At 36.4% G+C, this 20378-nt stretch overlaps 2 protein-coding genes across 2 annotated transcripts in view; one reads left to right on the forward strand and one right to left on the reverse strand.

The window, feature by feature from the left end:
* Nucleotides 1-12334, reverse strand: part of LOC136040177 (importin subunit alpha-7-like) — a 41343-nt gene extending 29009 nt beyond the window's left edge. The window contains exons 1-2 of the mRNA XM_065724328.1: nucleotides 12195-12334; nucleotides 1806-1976 (exon numbers count right to left, since the gene is read on the reverse strand). Of these exons, the coding sequence (XP_065580400.1) occupies nucleotides 1806-1976 (171 nt within the window). The 5' untranslated portion in view covers nucleotides 12195-12334. The remainder of the gene's footprint in view (nucleotides 1-1805; nucleotides 1977-12194) is intronic.
* Nucleotides 9618-10001, forward strand: LOC136034738 (uncharacterized). Its single transcript, XM_065716113.1, has one exon. It carries the CDS (start codon nucleotides 9618-9620, stop codon nucleotides 9999-10001), a length of 384 nt encoding a protein of 127 aa, XP_065572185.1.
* Nucleotides 12335-20378: the final 8044 nt, after the last annotated feature.

Here is a 20378-nt window from a genome sequence, read left to right on the forward strand (position 1 = left end):
AGGGTCATTTAATCCCCAAATGCTTAGTCCCCAAATGCTTAGTTATTGAACTTTTCAACTATGCCGAATCAAATTGCTACCTCAAAATTTTGTTCGGATGACTTTGGGGAAAAAAGAAGTGAGTGAGGGGGCCTTGTTTCCCTTCAGTCTTTTTGGTCACTTAAAAAGGGTACAAGAACTTTTAATTATCGTTCAAATGAGCCCTTTCCCAATCTTTTAGAACCATTGCTTCCATACGATTACCTCTGGAAAAAAAACAAACAAACCGGCATTTGTGAACCTTTCTTCTGGCAAAAAAATTGTAAGTTCCACATTTTATAGATAGAAGTTTGAAATCTCTATAGTAGCATTACCTGATACGCTAAATCTGATTGTGAGATTTTCAATTTAGGATGTTTTCCCTTTTTTTAAATCAGGCAAATTTTCTCAGGCTGGTAGCTTTCGACGGGTATCATTAAACTTGATTATTTTTATATATTTAAAATCAGCATAAAAAGTAGATTCTTTTGATGTATCTACTGTCATAAAAATCTGTTTTATAGAGTTTCAATCAATGTTGGACCGAGTTGCTCCTTACTTACAGTTCGTTACCACGAACTGTTTGACTGTTTCGTATGGCACAAACGAAAATTTCTGATAAATATTCATGATATAGGTATTCTGGATGAACAACTTATAAAAAGCTCTACTTATCCCCTCGATTCATATAGGAATTTATTGCTAAGACACGACATAAAACCTAAGCAAACATTCCGGTTGCATTACCAATAACCGTCCTCTGCGAAAGTTAAAAAAATTCCAATAAAAAATATAACACAAAATCAAAATTCCTCAATAAAAGGCAAACTGGAAGCCCAAAATAAAAGTTAAAATTAAAAGAACTTCATTGGCTCACAAAAATTATTCTAGGAAATTAGGACGTTGAGCCTTGGCTGCAAGTGATGAGGCTGAGGCTCTTTTGATTTTGGCTCTTACTTGTGCTTTTGATTGTTAATTATCAAGAAGTCGTGATTAATTAAGTCGTGAGTTAGGTTTGGAATTCCTTTTTTTCGTCTTTTTCTGAGGACAGCTATTGCTCGTATGACCGATATATTTGCTTGAAAACCTTTGAATGAGGGTTTTTATCATGGGGTGATTCCAACGGTTCACTTTTCACTTCGATCAACCACAATTCTCAAAGGTTAATATGGAAATAACACCAAAATAAAGCCGTTTTTTGGCAAATTTTATTTTAATTCGATTTTATCGAGAAAAATTAGACGAACAACGTAGATAAGAGGATAGGTTTTCAAATGAGCCCTTAAACAGCTCTCTACCTCCACGAGATTCCACTGCCCTGCTGTCGACGGAGGGAGGGGGAGGACACAGTACTACCCAAGCTGATCTGTCATTTTCTTAAATTTTTAAGTTAGATGGCTGAAAACCTCTAGTTGAGGTTCTTCAGCCATGGTAATTCCAATGGTATACTTTTTTTTTAAATCACCACGGTTATTGAAGGTTTTCAAGCTCTTATTCGAAATTCTCATAACTTTTGTTTTTGTCATTAATTTTTACTGTTAACTTTAGCATTGATTACAGTTACTATTCCTAAATCAGTATCAAAGAACAATTCTTTTACATTACGCAATTCTTTTGCATTACGCAATTCTTTTACATTCGAAAATTCACATAAAAATTATTTTTGGTTACAATAGGTGGCGGTTCGCTCTTTACTTGGTTGCAGATGTTGCTGCAACCACGACTTGGGAGTCGCATTATTTATGTTTGAGCATGACTTGGCAAAGACAAGGCAGAAAATGTCTTACATTAGAAAGGAGAGATTCTTCTGAAGTGACGTTTCTTCTTTTGGAAAGTTGTTGCTCACGCTTCTGCTTCCTCAGCTGAACTCCTTCTTCTTCTCGGCGCCGTCTCAGCTCGGCTGAATCTAGATTTGAATTTTTGTACCTCCCCTTATGAACAGGAACTGGTGTAGACATCTAAAACAAAACATCAATTCAAAATTTAAAATGACACGTTGCTTACTTTCATGCAACCCATTAGAGTAATCTGTGGCGGGAGGGGGGGGGTATCTTATCTCACCTTGTGGATTGAAACTGATAACCTCAAGGAAAAAGAAACATATTGCAGTCTTATTTTCAGAAACTTAAGGCCTAATTATAGTTTTTTTTTCGATTTGCAAAGCTTCTGATTCTTATAACAAAAACAAAACAAAATTTCCCAAGGAGGTCCTTAGATTGATCTAATGAAAGGAAGAATCACTATATCCAGGTATATTTATAGAAAAGCTTTTGTAAAAAGGTGTATGAAAATAAGGCCAACTAGAGAATGTTGTATTAATGACGAATTTAAACATTAGAACTATGCCTTCCTTCGTCTATAATATATTCAGGACTGCAAATTGTAATTTTAAATTAAGGAAGGCATAGACCCAAGGGTATTTGACTTGTATACTTACTCAATTATCTCTTCCCTGATTCAGAAACTTATCTGTCATGTTTACACAGAGGTCTATATCAATACACACTGTTCCGACCCTCAAGGGAGGGGGGAACAGATGTTGAAAAGTGATAGCGCACTTTTAGGCCACAATTTTTTCTTGTGAGAATGTCCTGTCTATCATCCTTGGGGGAATAAAGGGTTCCTCTCCTCTTATCTCTCCTGTACCCAGGGGTGTAAGCTAAGCACATGCAAAACTCAAGGAAAGGCCAAATTAGACCCACAAACGTTTTATTTGCCATGACTTAGGTACAACGAGTAAAAGATGTTTTAACAATTGTAAGGACAAAAGACAATTCGGGCATACAAATCAAACTTTAAACTATCATGAAACCAACCTTATGCCACTTTTTAACATCAAATGGGACTACTTATTTCCTTCCTTATTTTGACTTACTTATCTTTACTCACTATGCATTCCACTACCATAAATTCAACGATTAAAAAAATTACCCAAAATGAATGTATTCCATGGTTCACGTTCAAACAATAACGTACAAGTGTCGGAAGCATGAAAATCAAACAGATGATCAGTAAGCAAAGCTACTACTACTACTACCAACAACTCACCGCAGCACCAAGCCACCTGAGGCCAACAGAGCTACGCACGCTCCTCTCCATCCCAATCTAATCAAGGCCTCCCTCTTTACACCCTCCCAAGAAGTTCCCATTTCCCTCAAATCTTTCTTTATGAAATCCTCCTACCCCAACCGCGGACGACCTGCATTCCGTTTAGCCCCAAACGGTTCGCCGAAAAGGACAATCTTTGGCAATCTATCAGACTTCATCCGCAGAGCGTGCCCTAGCCATCTCAAACTTTCTCTCATTATAGTCCTAGAAAGTGCGGTAGAACTATACTTTTCATACAGCCAACTGTTTGAAATACAGTCAGTCAGCCGGGTACCCAGAACAATCCGTAGGCAATTTCTCTGGAAAACATATAGCAAATCTTCATCTGCTTTTCGGAGCGCCTATGCTTCAGAGCCATATTTGACAATTATCATCACTGTAGCTTCAAATAATCTAATCTTGGTTTGCGCACTTATCTTCCTATTCTTCCAAACTTTTTTTAAGCTGTGAAAAAAACACCCTGAGTCTTAGATATTCTACTTTTAACATTTTCACTGTTCCCACCATCTTTACTAATAATACTACCAAGGTAAGTGAAGCTCCCAACCTGATCAATCTTTTCGTTACCTAATGTCACCTGTTCATCTTCACTTATTCCTAGCCTTAGTGACTTAGTCCTCTTAACATTTGTTTTCAAACCTATTCTAGCGTCAGTCCCTGAAGTTATGTTTTATTTGTGTGTCAATAAAGTCAATTCAAATAAAGTCATTCAATAAAGTCAAAGTCAAAGCACCCTGAAATCATAAAACCTCTAAAAGTTCATTCATTTTGCTCATTCTTTCATCTAGGATGCTTAAATCGTCAGCATAAATTAAGTCCAGGAGAGTTCTCCCTCCCCATCTGATTGCGTGGTCTCCCATTGCTTTTCCTGTGCTTCTTAAGAGAAATCCGTCAAAATGATCCATATAAAGGATGGTAAAACACAGCCCTGCTTAACCCCTGGTTTAATACGAAACCAGCTGCTGACCTCATTTTCTACCTTGACCGCGGCAATGTTATTCTTGTATATAGCACTAATATTTAATGTATTTGTCTGGTATACCATACAAGGATAAAACCTTTGTTAAAGCTCTTCTATAAACAGAGTCGAAAGCTTGCTCATAATTCATAAAACTGATGACCGAAGATGCTTGATAACTCAGGCCCTTCACAATGATTAAGCTCAATGATTAAGAGTGAATAAGAGTAAATTTGGTCGAAACGTCCATTACCTTTTCTAAAGCCGCACTCTTCTTCTCTTAAAACTTTGTTTACAGCATCTCTCAGTTTGAAAATTACCATATTACTAAGTAGTTTGCTACCTACAAAGACCAGACTAATGCCTTGATAATTACTATACTCACTCTTATCACCTTTCTTAGGCTATACAGTAGTTTAACTGAGGTTTTCCTAAAATCATTAAGTACTTCCCCTCTTTCAAAAATCATATTCATAATCTTCAGTAACTTATGTCTAACCTCAGAACAGCTATATTTAAGGAACTCATTTGCCACACTATCAGCACCTGGAACCTTATTATTTTCTAATCCTTTTAGTACTGCCACTAATTCTTCCTCACAAAACAAATCTTCCTTCACATCCAAGTTATCACAAACTTTCTTATTTTCCTCAATATCTTTTCCTGAAACTCTATCTCGGTTTAGCACATTCTCAAAATGTTCTGCCCATCTCTCTTTAACTCTTTCCTTATCACTAATTGTGACCTGTTCCTATCTTTAACTGGGAGAAGTCCAGTCATCTACTCCCTCACAATTTATTATCATGCCAGTAAAATATTTTACTATTATGCCGTCTAACGGCATCTTCTAGATCTTTGGCATTTTTATCCATTGTCTCCATTCACGTCTCCATAATTCATACTTTAAAGCTTCCTCCGCTTTCTTTACATTCCTTTTGTTTTCATATGATCTGTCACACAGATAATTCTTGTACAAGCCCCTTCTCTCAATTAAATATAAAGCTTTTCACTAATATTCCAAGCTGCAGTCCTAGCTTTCTTCCCCAAGACACCATCAGCAACTTCACAAATTGTTTTGTGAAGTAGCAAAGGATAAACTCTAATTTCTTTAGCAATGAGAAAAATCTTGAAATTTTATACGCTGTTGCAAAGAAATCAAATAGAGAACCCTGCTAAAAATCTTGGAGAGATTACAAAAAAAAACTAGCACACCACTAAACAGTATCAGTAGAGGAAACTAAACAAATTGGACCAGAATCTCATATTGAAGGTAGACTGTCAAAATGCTTGGCAACATACTTTTTTCAATTGCACACCCTCTACAGTTTATATTACCTGGAACCTCTTTTTACCCAGAATGTTAACCTTTGCAGCATTGCTCCCATAGACTGAGTTGGATTCTAACCCATTTCATGGTCTTTTAAATACTGCAAGTAGGGAAGAAGTAGAAGTAAGAGGGTTAAAATCCATGTTCTAGACTCTGAAAAACTTCAGATCCCATTTTGAAAGGTTTTATAAGCCTAGAATAAATATGAAAAGTTGGTGTGATGGGGGTAGAAACTGTGTCCTGTGTCCTAATTTTGGCTGTAAATTTACTCTTGAAAATTTCATTCATATAGCTTAACTTATTTGCAAGACAGCAAAAAGTCAGCTGTCTAGAATTTTAGGACATCTAGTTTTTAGCTCTTTGTCTCAGTTAGTGCAAATTTTCTAGTTAAACCATATTGGACGTGTGAAAATGATCCATCATGCTGAATCAGTACTATAAACTGTGGAAGCTGGAATGGTCTTGTCTGTTATACCTACAAATTTTGTTTTCTAGAACTGATACAGAATAGGCTACAGTAAGAGGAGGACCCACCTTAGTTCTTTTTTTGCCTTTGGCAAAAATTATGTGGAACTGGTTAAGTAGAGACTCATTTTAAAGTTTTAAAAAAGTCACCAATGTTTCTGACATTCGGTGTTTTTAGAATATATTATATTTTTTTGTTTGAAAAATCCTTCCCAGAGCATAGTTTTGTTCCTTAAGCCAGTCTGCAAGGAAAAAAACAGTTTTAATGGAAGAACAGCGTGGTTTTAGGAAGGAAGGGGATGGTTTGAATAAATTTTCACTCTTAGAATCATAATTGAGAAGCACCTGGGTCATCAGACCCCTTTAGTCCTCGGTTTTAAAGATTAGGAACAACTATTTGATCCAGCTGATAAAATAATTTAAGAGAAGGTCCTATCCTTGTAAGGTATATAAAGTGATTAGCAATTTGTATAAGAACAACATTACTGCAGCTCAGGTGGAAAATGAGGTTAGCAACTGGATGTGTATTTAATCAAAAGTTAAGAAGGGATACATTCTATCCCCATTAATACAGGTCATTTTAATAGACTTTGTTCTAAGGAACAAAGCAAAGGCTTTAGGAGAGCTTGGAATCTAATGGGAAGGTAAAACTCACCTAGACTTAGATTATGGATGATTTTGAGCCATCCTGGCCGAATGGGTTGGTGTGCTGGATTCGGGATCCCTTGTCTGAGAGGACGCGGGTTCGAATCCCGGTGTACCCAATTCTTCAGTTTGGGACGGGGGTCAGTGGCGTGATTCTGTAAGCTTAGCCAGAGGCCCCCAACCCCCCATTGCACTTCCTGGCTGAAGGGCCAAGAAACGGAGATCAGCACTGCCGGTACGGACTGTAAAGTCTAATGCCGTATCCTTTACCTTTACCTTTTTTTGTGGATGATTTTAGTATCCTAGATGAAGATGTTAGCAAAATGAATGTCAGGAAAAAAAACACTTGTTTTTTAATTTAATGTCTGATTGTTTTTTAAATAATGCTGGGAGAACCAGCACCCCTTTCATGGAAAATTCTCTCTCCCCATGAAAAATTCCTCCATGGAAAGATCCTCTCACGTAACCCCCTCCATCCAAACCCCTCCCCCAATGCCCACCAGAAAAAATCCCTTTTCTGTAAAACATCTGTAAAATTCCGCGAAATCTATAAAAATCCAATAACCAATACTATATGTAAACAATGGACAAGGTCATAACTTGCATCCCTTCCCCCAGGACTGTTGGGGATTAAGTCGTCCCCAAAGGCATAGTTATTATATTTTTCGACTATGCTGAACAAAATAGCTATGTCAAAATTTTGATCTGGTGACTTTTGGAAAAAAATGAGTGTGGGAAGGGGCCTTGCTGCCCTCAATTTTTTTGTCACTTAAAAAGGACACCAGAGCTTTTATTAATTTCCGTTCAAATAAGCACTCTCGCGACAATATAGGATCAATGGGTGGTCGATACAACCACCCCTGGGGGAAAAAAAACAAAACAAAAACACGCATCCATGATCTTTCTTCTGGCAAAAATATTGAATTTCACATTTTTGCAGATAGAAGTTCAAAACCTCTATAGTAGGGTTCTCTGATACGCTGAATTTTATGGTGTGATTTTCACCAAGATTCTATTACTTTTAAGGGGTGCTCCCAAATTTTTTCGAAAATAAGGCAAATTTTACAAGCTCATGACTTTTGATGGGTAAGGCTAAACTTGATGAAACTTATATATTTCAAATCAGCATAAAAATTCAATTCTTGTGATGTATCTATTGGTATCAAAACTACATGTTTTAGAGTTTCAGTTACTATTGAGCTGGGTTGCTCCTTACTTACAATTTATTACCATGAACTGTTTGATATGGTATATGCAGTGAAGATATAAAAAGTAGAATAGCCTAGGTGTTTTTTTCACAGTTGATAAAAGTTTGAATGAAAAGGAAGATAAGTCTGCAAACCAAGATTAGAATATTGAAAGCTACAGTGATTATAAAGGTCAAGTATGGTTTTGAAACGTGAGTGCTATAGAAGACAGAGAAGGATTTGTTAGATGTTTTCCAGAGAAACTGTTTATGGATTGTGATGGGCACCTGTTTGACTTACCATATTTCCAACTGTATGCAGTGTAAAAAAAAGGGGTTCTATCCCAGTTTCTAGGGCTACAATGAGAGAAAAGTTGCAATAGCTAGGATATGTTTTACAGATGAAGAATGACAGATTGCCAAAGATCATCCTTCTTAGCTATCCATCTAGGGCCAAACAATAAGCAAGTTGTCCCCAAATGAAGCAAGAAGATGAGATAAAAAAGGTGTAAAGCAAAGTGGAACTTCCTGGGAAGGTGTAAAGAGCTTGATCGGATTGGGATGAAGGAGCATGTGCACCTGTGTTGGCCTGTAGCCACTTGGTACTGGAGTATATTGTTAATAGTAATAGTAGCAGTATGGGTTATCGACTAAAAATCTACCCTAAGAAGCATTTTTGCCTTGTGGTACTATTCCTGAAAGTTACTTTCCTTCTGCCTTATTTGATCCATAGATCCATTTCTGAAGGTTTCATTTTGTAGAACAAATATTGTGCATAGTTATCAAAAATCCCTGTCTTAAGAAAGGGGAACAGATGGAGCTAGATCCTTCAAAGGACCTTAAACATCATGGAGACACTGGAATCATTTCTGATACCTTTATTCACCTAACACAACTGCTTTTCAAGATAGCAAAACTTCCTCACTTGAAACTTAATGGCTTTCTTGATTAATTTGCAAGCAAAAGGCCTTTTCACAAGCAGGGAAACAAAGCCAGATTTGCTTTTGATAGTTTACTTTCATTATTCATGACTAGCAAAAAACTACCAGACAGTTATTTGCCAGAAGACAAGAACTGACTAGAATTGGAAGGCAAACATAGTGTGGTAGTGAAAAGTGTCTCTGGCTAGTTGTTATTGGCTCCAAATTCCAATTACTATGCTTAAAACTTAAATAAAATTTCCAATTTGAACTTCTTTGTCATTTAGACTAAATTACTTTGAGAAATGAACCATATTTTTGAAAACCTTGCAAGATAATGACTGAAACCAATTATCATGGTCAATTTTTAAATAATTGCTTTTTCTCTTGTTATTCATGACTAATCAGTATAATTTTTAGTAGCCTGTCTCATTAGCCAGCTTTGACTTCCATTAATATTTTGCCACTTTTTGCAGCTAAGACATAGGTTGTCACAAAACTGCCCTAAAAATATGAACATACTACTTAATCTGCATTTTAATGATCATGTTTTTACAGTCGCAGCCAAATACTATCACACTCATGGCAGGCCATCTGACAGCCTTGCGACTTATGTTAGATCCTATCTATCCACTTCTATGCTTGACTTGGCATTAGACTTTCTTGCTGTCAAAATCTAAGATATGGTTATACTGAATGTTTACCTCCCAACAGACTATCGTGAAGATTGATCAGATAGACTGTTTGCCATAAGTATTGCAAGACTATCAAAGTGAATTGATAAAATAAAAAAGTTTGGACTTTTGTGTCAGATAACAGGTGACTGCCCTGCTTTATCAAATGATTTTTAACCTGGGTGCCTGATTCTTTTTCAATAGGAATATTAACACCTGTGCCTAAAAAGGGAAAGCCTCTTAGCCAGTGCTTGTCATTCCAACCTATAACTGTGGCTACAGTTTTTTTGTAAGTTATTTGAGGCACTTATTGTTGATGAAATGCACAGTTCCTGACCATCAATTTGGTTTTCAGCCTAGTCTAGGTTGTGGCCATGCTCTTTCTGCTCTTGTTTTGGCCTTGATAGATGCTGAGAAAAGTGGTGAGAGCATAGCTCTCTCTGTGCATGATGTCAGAAGGGCCTTTGATTTGCTAATTCATGAGCAGATTATTTTAGATATGGGCCTAGCAGGTGTTGACCCAAGTATGTTAAACCCTTTATATGATATTTATCGAAATTTAAAAGCTAGGCTTAAGCTACCAACAACACTAAACCAGACAAATAACCCAGTGCTTCCTGTTAAAAAAGGTTTAAGGCAGGGTGCATTGACATCACCTTCTGCATTTAATAACAGCATCATTAAACTGCAATCTAAGTAAAATCTGACATACATTCTGAGAGGGATTGGTCTATTGTTAATAAGCTATGCAGATGCTGTACTTAATCTGAGCCACCTCATTCATGGTTTAGAGGAGAACTTTATCCAGTTTCAAGTAGAATATGGAAAAATAGGCCTTCAGTTTAATGAAAAGAAATCAGATATGTTGTTGTTTAATGCTAAGCAAGGGTCTGCTGTTGATGTTAGGCTGGGTGGTGCTACTGTTTGGCTTGCCAAACACATAGTTTACTTGGGGGTCCCTATTGGTTGATATGCTTGAAATGCATCATCTTTTGCAGAGTCATCTGCAGAAATGGATCTCTTTAGCATATAGCCATGTTGTAGTTTATAAGCATCAGTTTGATTGGCAGATTTTGGCCCATCTATATAATGCAATGGCACTACCCCATTATCTGTATTTAAGTTTCTTTTGAAGGGTATTCCAAAAGGAAGATAAGAATGAATTGAGGTCTACATATTATAAATATGTGAAGTACCTCTTACAGCTTCCACCATGGACAAGTAACCATATTGTGACAAGTCAGTATGGGATTATTGACCCTAGTGAAGCAATAATAGCCCAGATCACCAGATATAACTCTAATATTGTTACTTATCCTTGGGCAATTAATTGGAGGCAATAGGTATTGTTTTTTGTAGTTAGATATTCATTTGTTCTTTATTTTTCTTGTGTTTGTGTATTCTTTTGTAGTGTGTTTTTCATTTTCTTATACATGATCTGTTTCTTTTGATGGGAAATAAATATATACATATTACAAATAATCTCTTTTCCAGTTATTACAACATTGAAATGAAAATACATATTATAATAGGCCTATTCAAATTGTTCTTATTCAATTCATTTAGTATAAAATGAATTTTACTTTTTCAATTTTATTTATTCAATTAGAATTCAACCTTCAGCCTTGTTATAGTACATTAAACACAAAATGCATATTAAATGCATTCAGTATCTTGCAAGAATTAGATTTTTCTCCTTGTCCTATAAAAATATTGTGTTCAGATACCTAATAGAGCAGAAATTTTAGCCCGTGTATGCCACTGTGCATGTGGGCATTTCTAACAGACAACAAGCTAAACTTAGTTGATGAAATGAGGTTCCAATCTGGGTTTATAGCTTGTTGGTAAAATAGGTTCTGACTATAACTGATGGGACCCTCAGGGGGGAAATAGGAAGCAAAACAACTATTATATTAGGAAATGCATTGAAAAGAGGTAAAAGTCTAGAATGATGGCTATCCAGAAGGATATCTGCTTCAGAATAGAAGGAGAATACATTTTTAGATTGCTGATTTGATGTGCTGTTATACAGTTTTGTTTGCATTTTGACCATTCATCCCCATGGTCTCACATAGTGCAAGGCTATATATGAAACTGAAAAAACAAGGATAGCACTCTTACTTTGGGCTATAATAGGCCTATGCAGCAAGGATCAATTAATCATATCTCCTTATTTTCCTATTGTCATCCATTTTGAAATCAGTTTTCAACAGCTATTATATTAGTATTTATGTGGCCAAGGACTTGATGAGACCATTATGTGGGGAAGCACTGGGGGTGAATTTTCCAAAAATACAATCAAAACCACAAAAAAGACCAATACATTAGCAATTTAAGTTGCCTCTCTTTTTGGTCTAACATGTCTCTTTCTGAAGCACTGGTATGCTAGACCTTTACCAAAAAGACATCAAGCAATGCATTCACATTTCTGTATTTCAGTAATGGAATCATGTAGTTGTGGATCCCAAGATTTTTTCTGGCACCCACTATCCTTGTATTTTCTTTTTTTTAATCTTTTTTAAATATATTTGTCAATTTGGTCAATTATTGGTACCTTCATGACACTGCCCCTTCTCTGAGATTTTCCTCTATGCACCCTTGTCATATTAGGCCTCCCCCAAAATTTTGCTTTAGATGCATCCCTGGAATCATGTAATGATTTACTGTTCAACAGGTGCATTAAATACTATGATCTGCTTTAAGCTAGGAAATTAATTAGGAAAACCACAGATTCAGCTTCAACATGAGTTTTTATGCTGTTAAAAATCTGAAGATTGTTTTTATAGTACCTTACTAGTAATAAGCCTATTATTGCCCATGAAATTGTACACTTATTCAGGGACTCAAAACATACTTATTGCTAGAACAAATATTTTTTATAAGAATGACTTACTCTAAGACTCCTTTAATCAAAAACCAAATTAAAAGCAAGGCCAATGGCTTCAAATTTTTTAAAAGGATTAGCTTTGGATTTGCCTATTTATGACTTAAATATACTTAAATACAGAAAAAATCTTTTAAGTACTGAGAAATAAATAAAATTTGAAAGTATATGATACTTTTTTTTTCTTCTAGAATTAATTTCAATTTTTCGCCGTAATCATCTAAGTTTAGGCTTAAATACGTATCATTCACTGTTAATCTAGAATGCTCCCTTTTCTTTTTACTAAACATTTTAGATGGCAGTAATAAATCACACATAAAATCTAAATCAATGAACAGTGAGAGAAGGAGGTAAAACTCAAACTCTTGTTTGTAGTGATTTTTGTTCGTTTCAAGCTTGATTTGCATATTCATTTCAAGTTTATTTTTTATTCGTTTCAAGCTTGATTTGAATATCCAGCTTAAGTTTCACTCGTTTTAAGATTTATTTGTTCATTTACATTAGTACCTATAGCATGTTTGTTTGCTATGATTGTTTATTTTTTTTTCTGATCGTTTTTGGTTTCAGTTACACTTCAATAGTAAAATATTTTTTCAGTTTAAGCTTTACTCAATTTAGGATTTATTAACTCATTTATATTAACACCCACTTTTCTTTACATAACTTCTATATCGGAAGTTTTTTTTATATAATTCCATAAAATTTTCAATTTAATAAGTCGATTTGATTCAAATTTTTCTACAATAGATAGATAGATAATACTTTATTGACAAACTTTATTGACAATTCTCAAAGGCAACAGTTTGTCACAACTTTAGTATCCCACTTACAAATAGGTTTCAGAGGTTGGCCCTAGATTTCAACAATGAAGGCAGTGTGGAGTCATTCTGGGACACCCAAAAAGAAGCCTATAACCAGACAGCAAAAAAACGCTTGGACACGTAAAAAGAACCAAAGATGAGTGGTTATCCGATAAAACATGGATCCTCATTGAAGAAGGTCTGAAATTAAAACAATGTCTTCTAAACGGAGGAGATGACTGCGATAAAATCTTAAGAAATCATCTATACCGACATCAAGACAAGCTAGTGAAGAAGAACGCAAGGGGAGATAAACGGGAATCTCTAGAAAAGAAGGTAGCTATGGCAGAAGAAGCAGCCAAACGCAGTGATTCCAGAGTTGTTTACAAGAATACCAATAAAATCATCGAGAAAGGACGTAACCTAAATGGGCCAGTTAAAAACAAAAATGGCAAGATGGTCACAGCCTCCGATGAAATCTCTAAAGTTTGGGCCGTACAATTTGAGAAAGTCCTCAGCAGACCTAGTCCTCCGAACACAGCAGACATCCCCACAACCTCTTTCCTGGACCTTCAAATCAATACAGAAGAGCCATCGACCGAAGAAATAGTTCAAGCCGCTGGCAAGATGATGAACGGTAGAGCACTAGGAAGCGACAAATATCAGCAGAAATGATCAAAACCTCTTTAAGTGCTTGTATTTGCATTACGGTGTGAATCGCATTCTTTGCATGCATCTGGAAATTAGAGAAAGTCCCTCAAGAACGGAAAAAAACATACTCATCAAGCTTTCTAAGAAAAGAGATGCGTCGAAGTGCGATAACTGGAGGGAAATCAGTTTCTTTTCTATCCCAGGGAACGTATTCTCACAGATAATCCTCCGCCGCTTCCAGACAGAGAGGATAAGCATTTGAGAGACGAACAACATGGCTTCTGCCCATCTCGCTCTTGCTCAGACCTTATATATGTCCTGCGCATGTTGATCAAGGAATACAGCAAATGCAGGTAAAAGATGTACCTTGTCTTTGTGGATTTCGAAAAAGCCTTTGATTCAATGCACCAAGGGCTGTGGAAAATCTTCCGACACTATGGTATTCCAGATTTCGAAAAAGCCTTTGACTCAATGTACCGAGAGTTGCTGGGGAAAATCCTCCGACACTACGGCATTCCCGATAAACTGGTATCCCTGATTATTGCGCTGCATGAAAACACAGAGTGCTGCGTTCAGACCCACGAAGAAAATAAAAGGTATTTCAGGGATCATGTTTGGTGTCAAATAGGGATGTGTCCTCTCCCCCTTGCTTTTTGTCCTTGTTATCGATTACACGCTCCGAGATTGCACAGGATTGGGATCCAAATAAGCAATAATAAACGCCTTGCAGACCTTGATTTCGCAGACGTCTCGATGGCATACGAGAGAAAGCAAGTCTTTTAGGACTGAAGATTAGTTCGGGCAAGACAAAAAGCATGGCAACGAGCGACTCACCACTTGGAATAAAAAACGTGGACAATTTAGTGGAGCAGGTAGTGGAATTCAAGTACCTCGGAAGTAATTTCTAACGAACTGGATCAAGCGAAAAGGAGGTACAGTCACGGAATGGTCAAGCCAGTTGAGGTTTTAATCGACAAGATCCAGTTTTGCGATCGAAAAAGTACTCCCTGAAACTAAAATTGAGGCTGTTCAACAGTAACGTCCTCTCTGCCCTCACCTATAGCTGTGAATGCTAGAAACTAAACCAACTGCAAGAAAAAAGGATTCTCCCTTTCGAGAACAACTGTCTTCGCAGGATACTGAATATTAAATGGAGAGACCACATAACTAACCAGACAGTACGCTCTATCACGCATCAGCCCCTGGTGATTGGTGTCATATACCAACATAGATGGTGCTACTTTGGACACATTATCCACATGGCGGAAGATAGACTCCCCAGAATTGTACTCGATTGGCAACCAGAGGGAACCCGAGAAAGAGGAAAGCCAACAAATAAACTTCGTCGTACATACCAGAAATAACTGAAGTTTATGAATTTGACAGTTCAACCCCAATGGGAAGACCTCTGGGCAGCAGCACATATATGGGATGATTGTTGGCTCTTTCTGGATGCCCTGGGTGCCTCTGGCGGCACAGGAGGAACTAAGGTCTAAGTTAAGGTTACTGACAAACGACTATCAGAAGCTAAAAAAATGTCAATTCGCAGTAGATCATAATAACTTGAAACTTTCAGAGCTACTATTATCACTTCTGCAACTGCGACAAACACTACTTACGACTATGAGTACGACTGCTTGTGATAGCGACTACTTGCAATTGTGACTACTTGCCGCAGCTACTATAGCTACTTGTGAAGTGTGGTTCCGCAACTGCGACTACTTGCGTGTGCGACTGCAACTACTTGTGACTCCAACTGATTCAGACATTGACTACTTGCGTCTGCAACTACTTGCACTTGCGATTACTTGTGACTGCGACTATTTGCAACTGCAAGTACTTGCGACTGTGATAGGAACTACATGCGAACAGGCCTACTTGCGACTGTGACTGTGTCTGTGACTACTTGTGTCTGCGATTCCGACTACTTGCGAGTGTGCCTGCAACTGCGACTACTTGTGAATACGTCTGATACTTCTACTTCTCCGATTGCAAATGTGGCTGGGACTAATACTACTACTCCTACTGCTGATAGTCAATTACTACTACTGCTACTGCAACGACTACTACTATTATTACTACTATTACTACTAATGCTATTACGACTACTATTACTACTACTACTGCTACTACTCCTACTACTAATGATACTACTCCTGAAGCTGCTGTTACTGCTATTACTACTGCTTCTACCAGAGACGCTTGGCATGGGAGAAGCCCCCCAAAATATTTAACCACTCGGTAAAAAATGAGTCGGTAAAATCGTGGTATGAAGCGCCACAAATTTTCCGACACCGCCAAATTTTTTTATTCCGTCAAATAAAGACCACAAAAATACTGACATGTCATCTACCTAAATCTCAATTTTGGTCGGTAAACGCAGCAGTTTTATCAATTCATGGCGTAGTTTTACAGATGTTGCCACAATTTTACATTTGATCAAATACAGTACATGAAAATGATATTTTTCAAAGTTCAATCGAGATCAGTAAATGCTTCGGTTTTACCAACTCGTGTAGTGATTTTACGAATGCTACCACAATTTTCCATTTGGTTGAATAAAGAACATGAAAATACTGACATGACAACTTATGAAATCTCAATTTAGGTCGATAAATGCAGCGGCTTCGCTGACTCGCGTCATGACCTACGGACGGTGCCAAAATTTTTCATTTGGTTATATAAAGAATATGAAAATACTAACGTGACGCACACCATATTCCCGATCTCTTTCTGTAAATGTAACGGTTGTACCGACTTGTGTAGTGATTTTACGGGCGGCACCACAATTTTTCATTCGACTAAATAAAGAGCATGAAAATATTGACATGACATCTCCAAAATCTCCATCTAGGTCGGTAAATGCAGCAGTTTTACCGACTTGTGCTGTCATTGTACAGACGTCAGCATAATTTTTCTTTTGATTAAATAAAGAACAAGAAAATAACGAAGTAACACGTACTAAAATCTCAATCTAGGTCGGTAGATGCAGCAATTTTACCGACTCGTGTCGTGACTTCAAGGACGATGCCAACATTTTTATTTGGTTAAATGAAGGACATAAAAATACTGACATGCCGTTTACCGGAATCTCAATCTCGATCGGTAAATGTAGCGGTTGTATCAGCTCGTTCAGTGATTTTACGGAGATAAAATAAAGAGCACGGAAATAATGACATGACATCTACCAAAATTTTAATGTTGATCGGTAAATGCAGCGGTTCTACCAACGCATGCCCTGATTTTACGGATGGTGCCACTTTCATTTGACTAAATGAAGAACATTAAAATACTTATTTCAGTAGGCCCACTACAAGCCATGATTCTTGGGCCAAGTAACCGTTTTACGTTTGTAATAGTTTTTTTTTAGTATTAATAAAATCATTGATTGATCGATTGGTTGATTGAAACAGTAGCAGCAATCCAATTCTGAAAGTTTACGAATAGATACATAGTACTAATCAGGTTCTATGAGGTGATATCGTAAGTTTAAACCTGTAACAATGCCGAGGATAAAAACAATGAGATCTAACTGGCTACAAAGTCAATTTGTATTGTTTTATATCCAATCTTATACCATGGTCATGTTCCGTGATGAAAGGGTTAGCATCTTTTACTAGTGGGTGTACTTATTATTGGTTTCCAATGCAATTGAGGATACGTAAGCTTGAGCAAATTAGTTTGCCTTTTTTTTGGTGTCCCGGCCGGATTTGGCATAGGTGGAGGAAATTTCAAAGCTTAAGGGGGTACCGCAGCACCCTCTCAAGTGATGAGCTGTAGGATCTGATGCCCTAGATAATCCTATTTACAGGAAATCGACGAAAAAAAAAATAAAAAAATAAAAACACACAGAACCAAACCAAACCAAGGTATGAGATTCTTGCACCAATTTGTCTACATTTTATTTGTTTCCTATACATATAAGGGTACATTACATATCTATATTTAAGGTACAACTGGCTGCAAAGTCAATGTGATATTTTTATATGCCTTCCTCAGATTCCTAACTTAAGTGTCGCTTCTGCAACAATTTTGCTTGCAGAACGAGCAAAGGATTGCTACACCATTTCATGTTGTCTAAGAAACATAATCCATTTTTTTTTAACAACAAATCAGAACTTTTAATAAATAAGCTTAGAATGCATTTATTTAAAGAAACAAACACTAAAAGCAAAATGCAACACAGTAAGATACTTATAACAGAAGGGCCTATCAATATTTTTCTGTATTCAAGGTTGTAACACGATGAAGGTCAATATGGCTTCACCCCTTATAGAATGTATGCAGATTTTTAATACATTTATTTGAGTGATATTCCCCCTTCCCATACATAAAAAGTTCTATAGTAAAATTGCTGTTACAATTTCTTTCAAAATTTCGTTCAAAATATAAATAGTAAGCTAAAATCTTAATTCTTAAACAAAAGAACAAAAAAAGTTTCAAATATTTCACTCGTTAAACGAGAAAAAAACAGTGTCAACTTAGAAGAAACTAATTAAAAGTAAAAAAGTTTTTTCCGAGAAGAGTAAAGAGCTGCATTATACCAAATCGGGTAGAAATAAAGTAAAATAACAAATTAGTGAATAAGTGGAAACGAAAATGATCAGAAAGTTTGACTTGATTATCCATTATATTTTCTGGTCGTTTTAGGGTCTCACTTTTTTTCATTTGTAATGACTTCTGTTCTGTTTAAGTTACTCTATTTCTGTTCGTCTTTGGATCAATAACGCTCTTGTTTTTCTTTGAAAAACTTCTTACTTGAAAAGAAACTTTTTTGAAATTAATCACGTATCAATCACACAAAAGACATTTTATCTCACACAAAAGACAAACAAAAAACAAAGGGGATCTTATTTTGAGCTAGATTGACTATGATTAACTATGGTTAATACTCTCTTTTTTCCTCAATGGTTTCATCTCCTTCTGTAATCAAACAGCTCATGGTAACGATTCGTAGTAAGGAGCGACCCGGCTCAATAGTAACCGAAACTCCAAAAAACGGAATTTTGATACCAATAGATACATTAAAAGAATTGTATTTTAACGCTGATTTTAAATATATAAGTTTCATTAAGTTTATTGTTACCCATCAAAAGCTACGAGCCTGAGAAAATTTGCCTTATTTTCGAAAAAAGGAAGAAACACACACTAAAAGTCATATAATCTTAACAAAAATCACATCATCAGATTCAGCGTAACAGAAAGCCCTACTGTAGAGGTATCTAGCTTTTATCCGCAAAAATGTTGAATTTTGTAATTTTTTTCCAGAAGAAAGATCACAGATGTTTATTTTTTTCCTGGGTTGATTGTACCGACCCAGTGCTCCTAGAATGATGCAATAGGGCTCATTCTAACGGAAAATAATAGTTCTAGTGCCCTTTTTAAGTAGCCGATAAAATTGGAGGGTAACTAGGCCCCCTCCCACGCTCCTTTTTTCCAAAGTTACCGGATCAAAGTTTTTAGAGAGCCATTTTGTTCAACATAGTCGAAACATCTAATAACTATGTCTTTGAGGACGACTTAATCCCCCACAGTCTCCGGTTAAGGGCTGCAAGTTATGAACTTTGCCCATTGTTTTCATATATTAGTGGTTATTGGAAAGTATGCAGACTTTTCAGGTTGAATTTTTTCTGTTGGTGGGGGGGGGCTCAGAGGGAGGGGATTACGAAGGAGTATTTTTCTATGGGAGAATTTAGCATGGGGGAAGAGAATTTCCATAAAGAAGGAGCTGGATTTTCCAGCATTATTTAAAAAAAACAATGAGAAACTGAATAAAAAAACAAGTTTTTTCTGCTGAAAGTAAGGAGCAACATTAAAATTAGAACAAACAGAAATTACTACATATGTGAGGGGGTTCGTCCCCTCCTCAATATCGCGCTCTTTACGCTAAAATATTTTTAGTAATTACAAAAGAGCTACTTATTCTAATTAAACGCCCTTTGGGATTCGGGGGTCATTCTTAAAGAATTGGAAGCAAAGTCGAACTTTACTGTAAAGAGCAAGCTATTGACGAGGGGGTAAACCCCCTCATATACGTAATAAGAATATACGAATACAGAAGCTCGTTACGTAAGTTAATTCGTAAGTTACGTATATTTATTACTAATAAAGACGTTCGTAGATAAAATTAAAGTTCTAGTTGCCTTTTATGTAACAAAAAAAATTGGAGGGATACTAGGCCCTCCAATTAATATGCAAAAATTAGCATGCAAATTTTGTTTTATTTATTCATGTACCATGAGCCAAAATCAAAAGCTGCATTAATTCAAAAACGTTCAGAAAATAAATGAAAAAAAAGTTTTTTAACTGATAGTAAGGAGCGACATTAAAACTTAAAACGAACAGAAATTATTACATATATGAGGGGTTTCGTCCCCTCCTCATTATCTCGCTCTTTACGGCAAATTTTGTTTTATTTATTCGTGTACGATGAGCCAAAATCAAAAGCTGTATTAATTCAAAAACGATCAGAAACTAAATGAAAAAACAAGTTTTTTTAACTGAAAGTAGGGAGCGACATTAAAACTTAAAACGAACGGAAATTATTCCGTATATGAAAGGGGCTGTCCCCTCCTCAATGCCCTGCTCCTTATGCTAAAGTTTGACTCTTTGTCACAGTCCTACTTTTTAAAACAGTAAAAAATTTTGGCGTAAAAAGCAGGGTGTTAATGAGGGGACAGCCCCTTTCATATACGGAATAATTTCTGTCCGTTTTAATTTTTAATGTCGCTCCTTACCATAA

The sequence above is a fragment of the Artemia franciscana genome, chromosome 2 (assembly GCF_032884065.1).
Source record: "Artemia franciscana chromosome 2, ASM3288406v1, whole genome shotgun sequence".
In the NCBI taxonomy this organism is placed as follows: Eukaryota; Metazoa; Arthropoda; class Branchiopoda; order Anostraca; family Artemiidae; genus Artemia; species Artemia franciscana.

Bases quoted from the DNA above. Each gene is read 5' to 3' on its own strand.
- LOC136034738 (XM_065716113.1), top strand. From the start codon at position 9,618: ATGAAATGCACAGTTCCTGACCATCAATTTGGTTTTCAGCCTAGTCTA.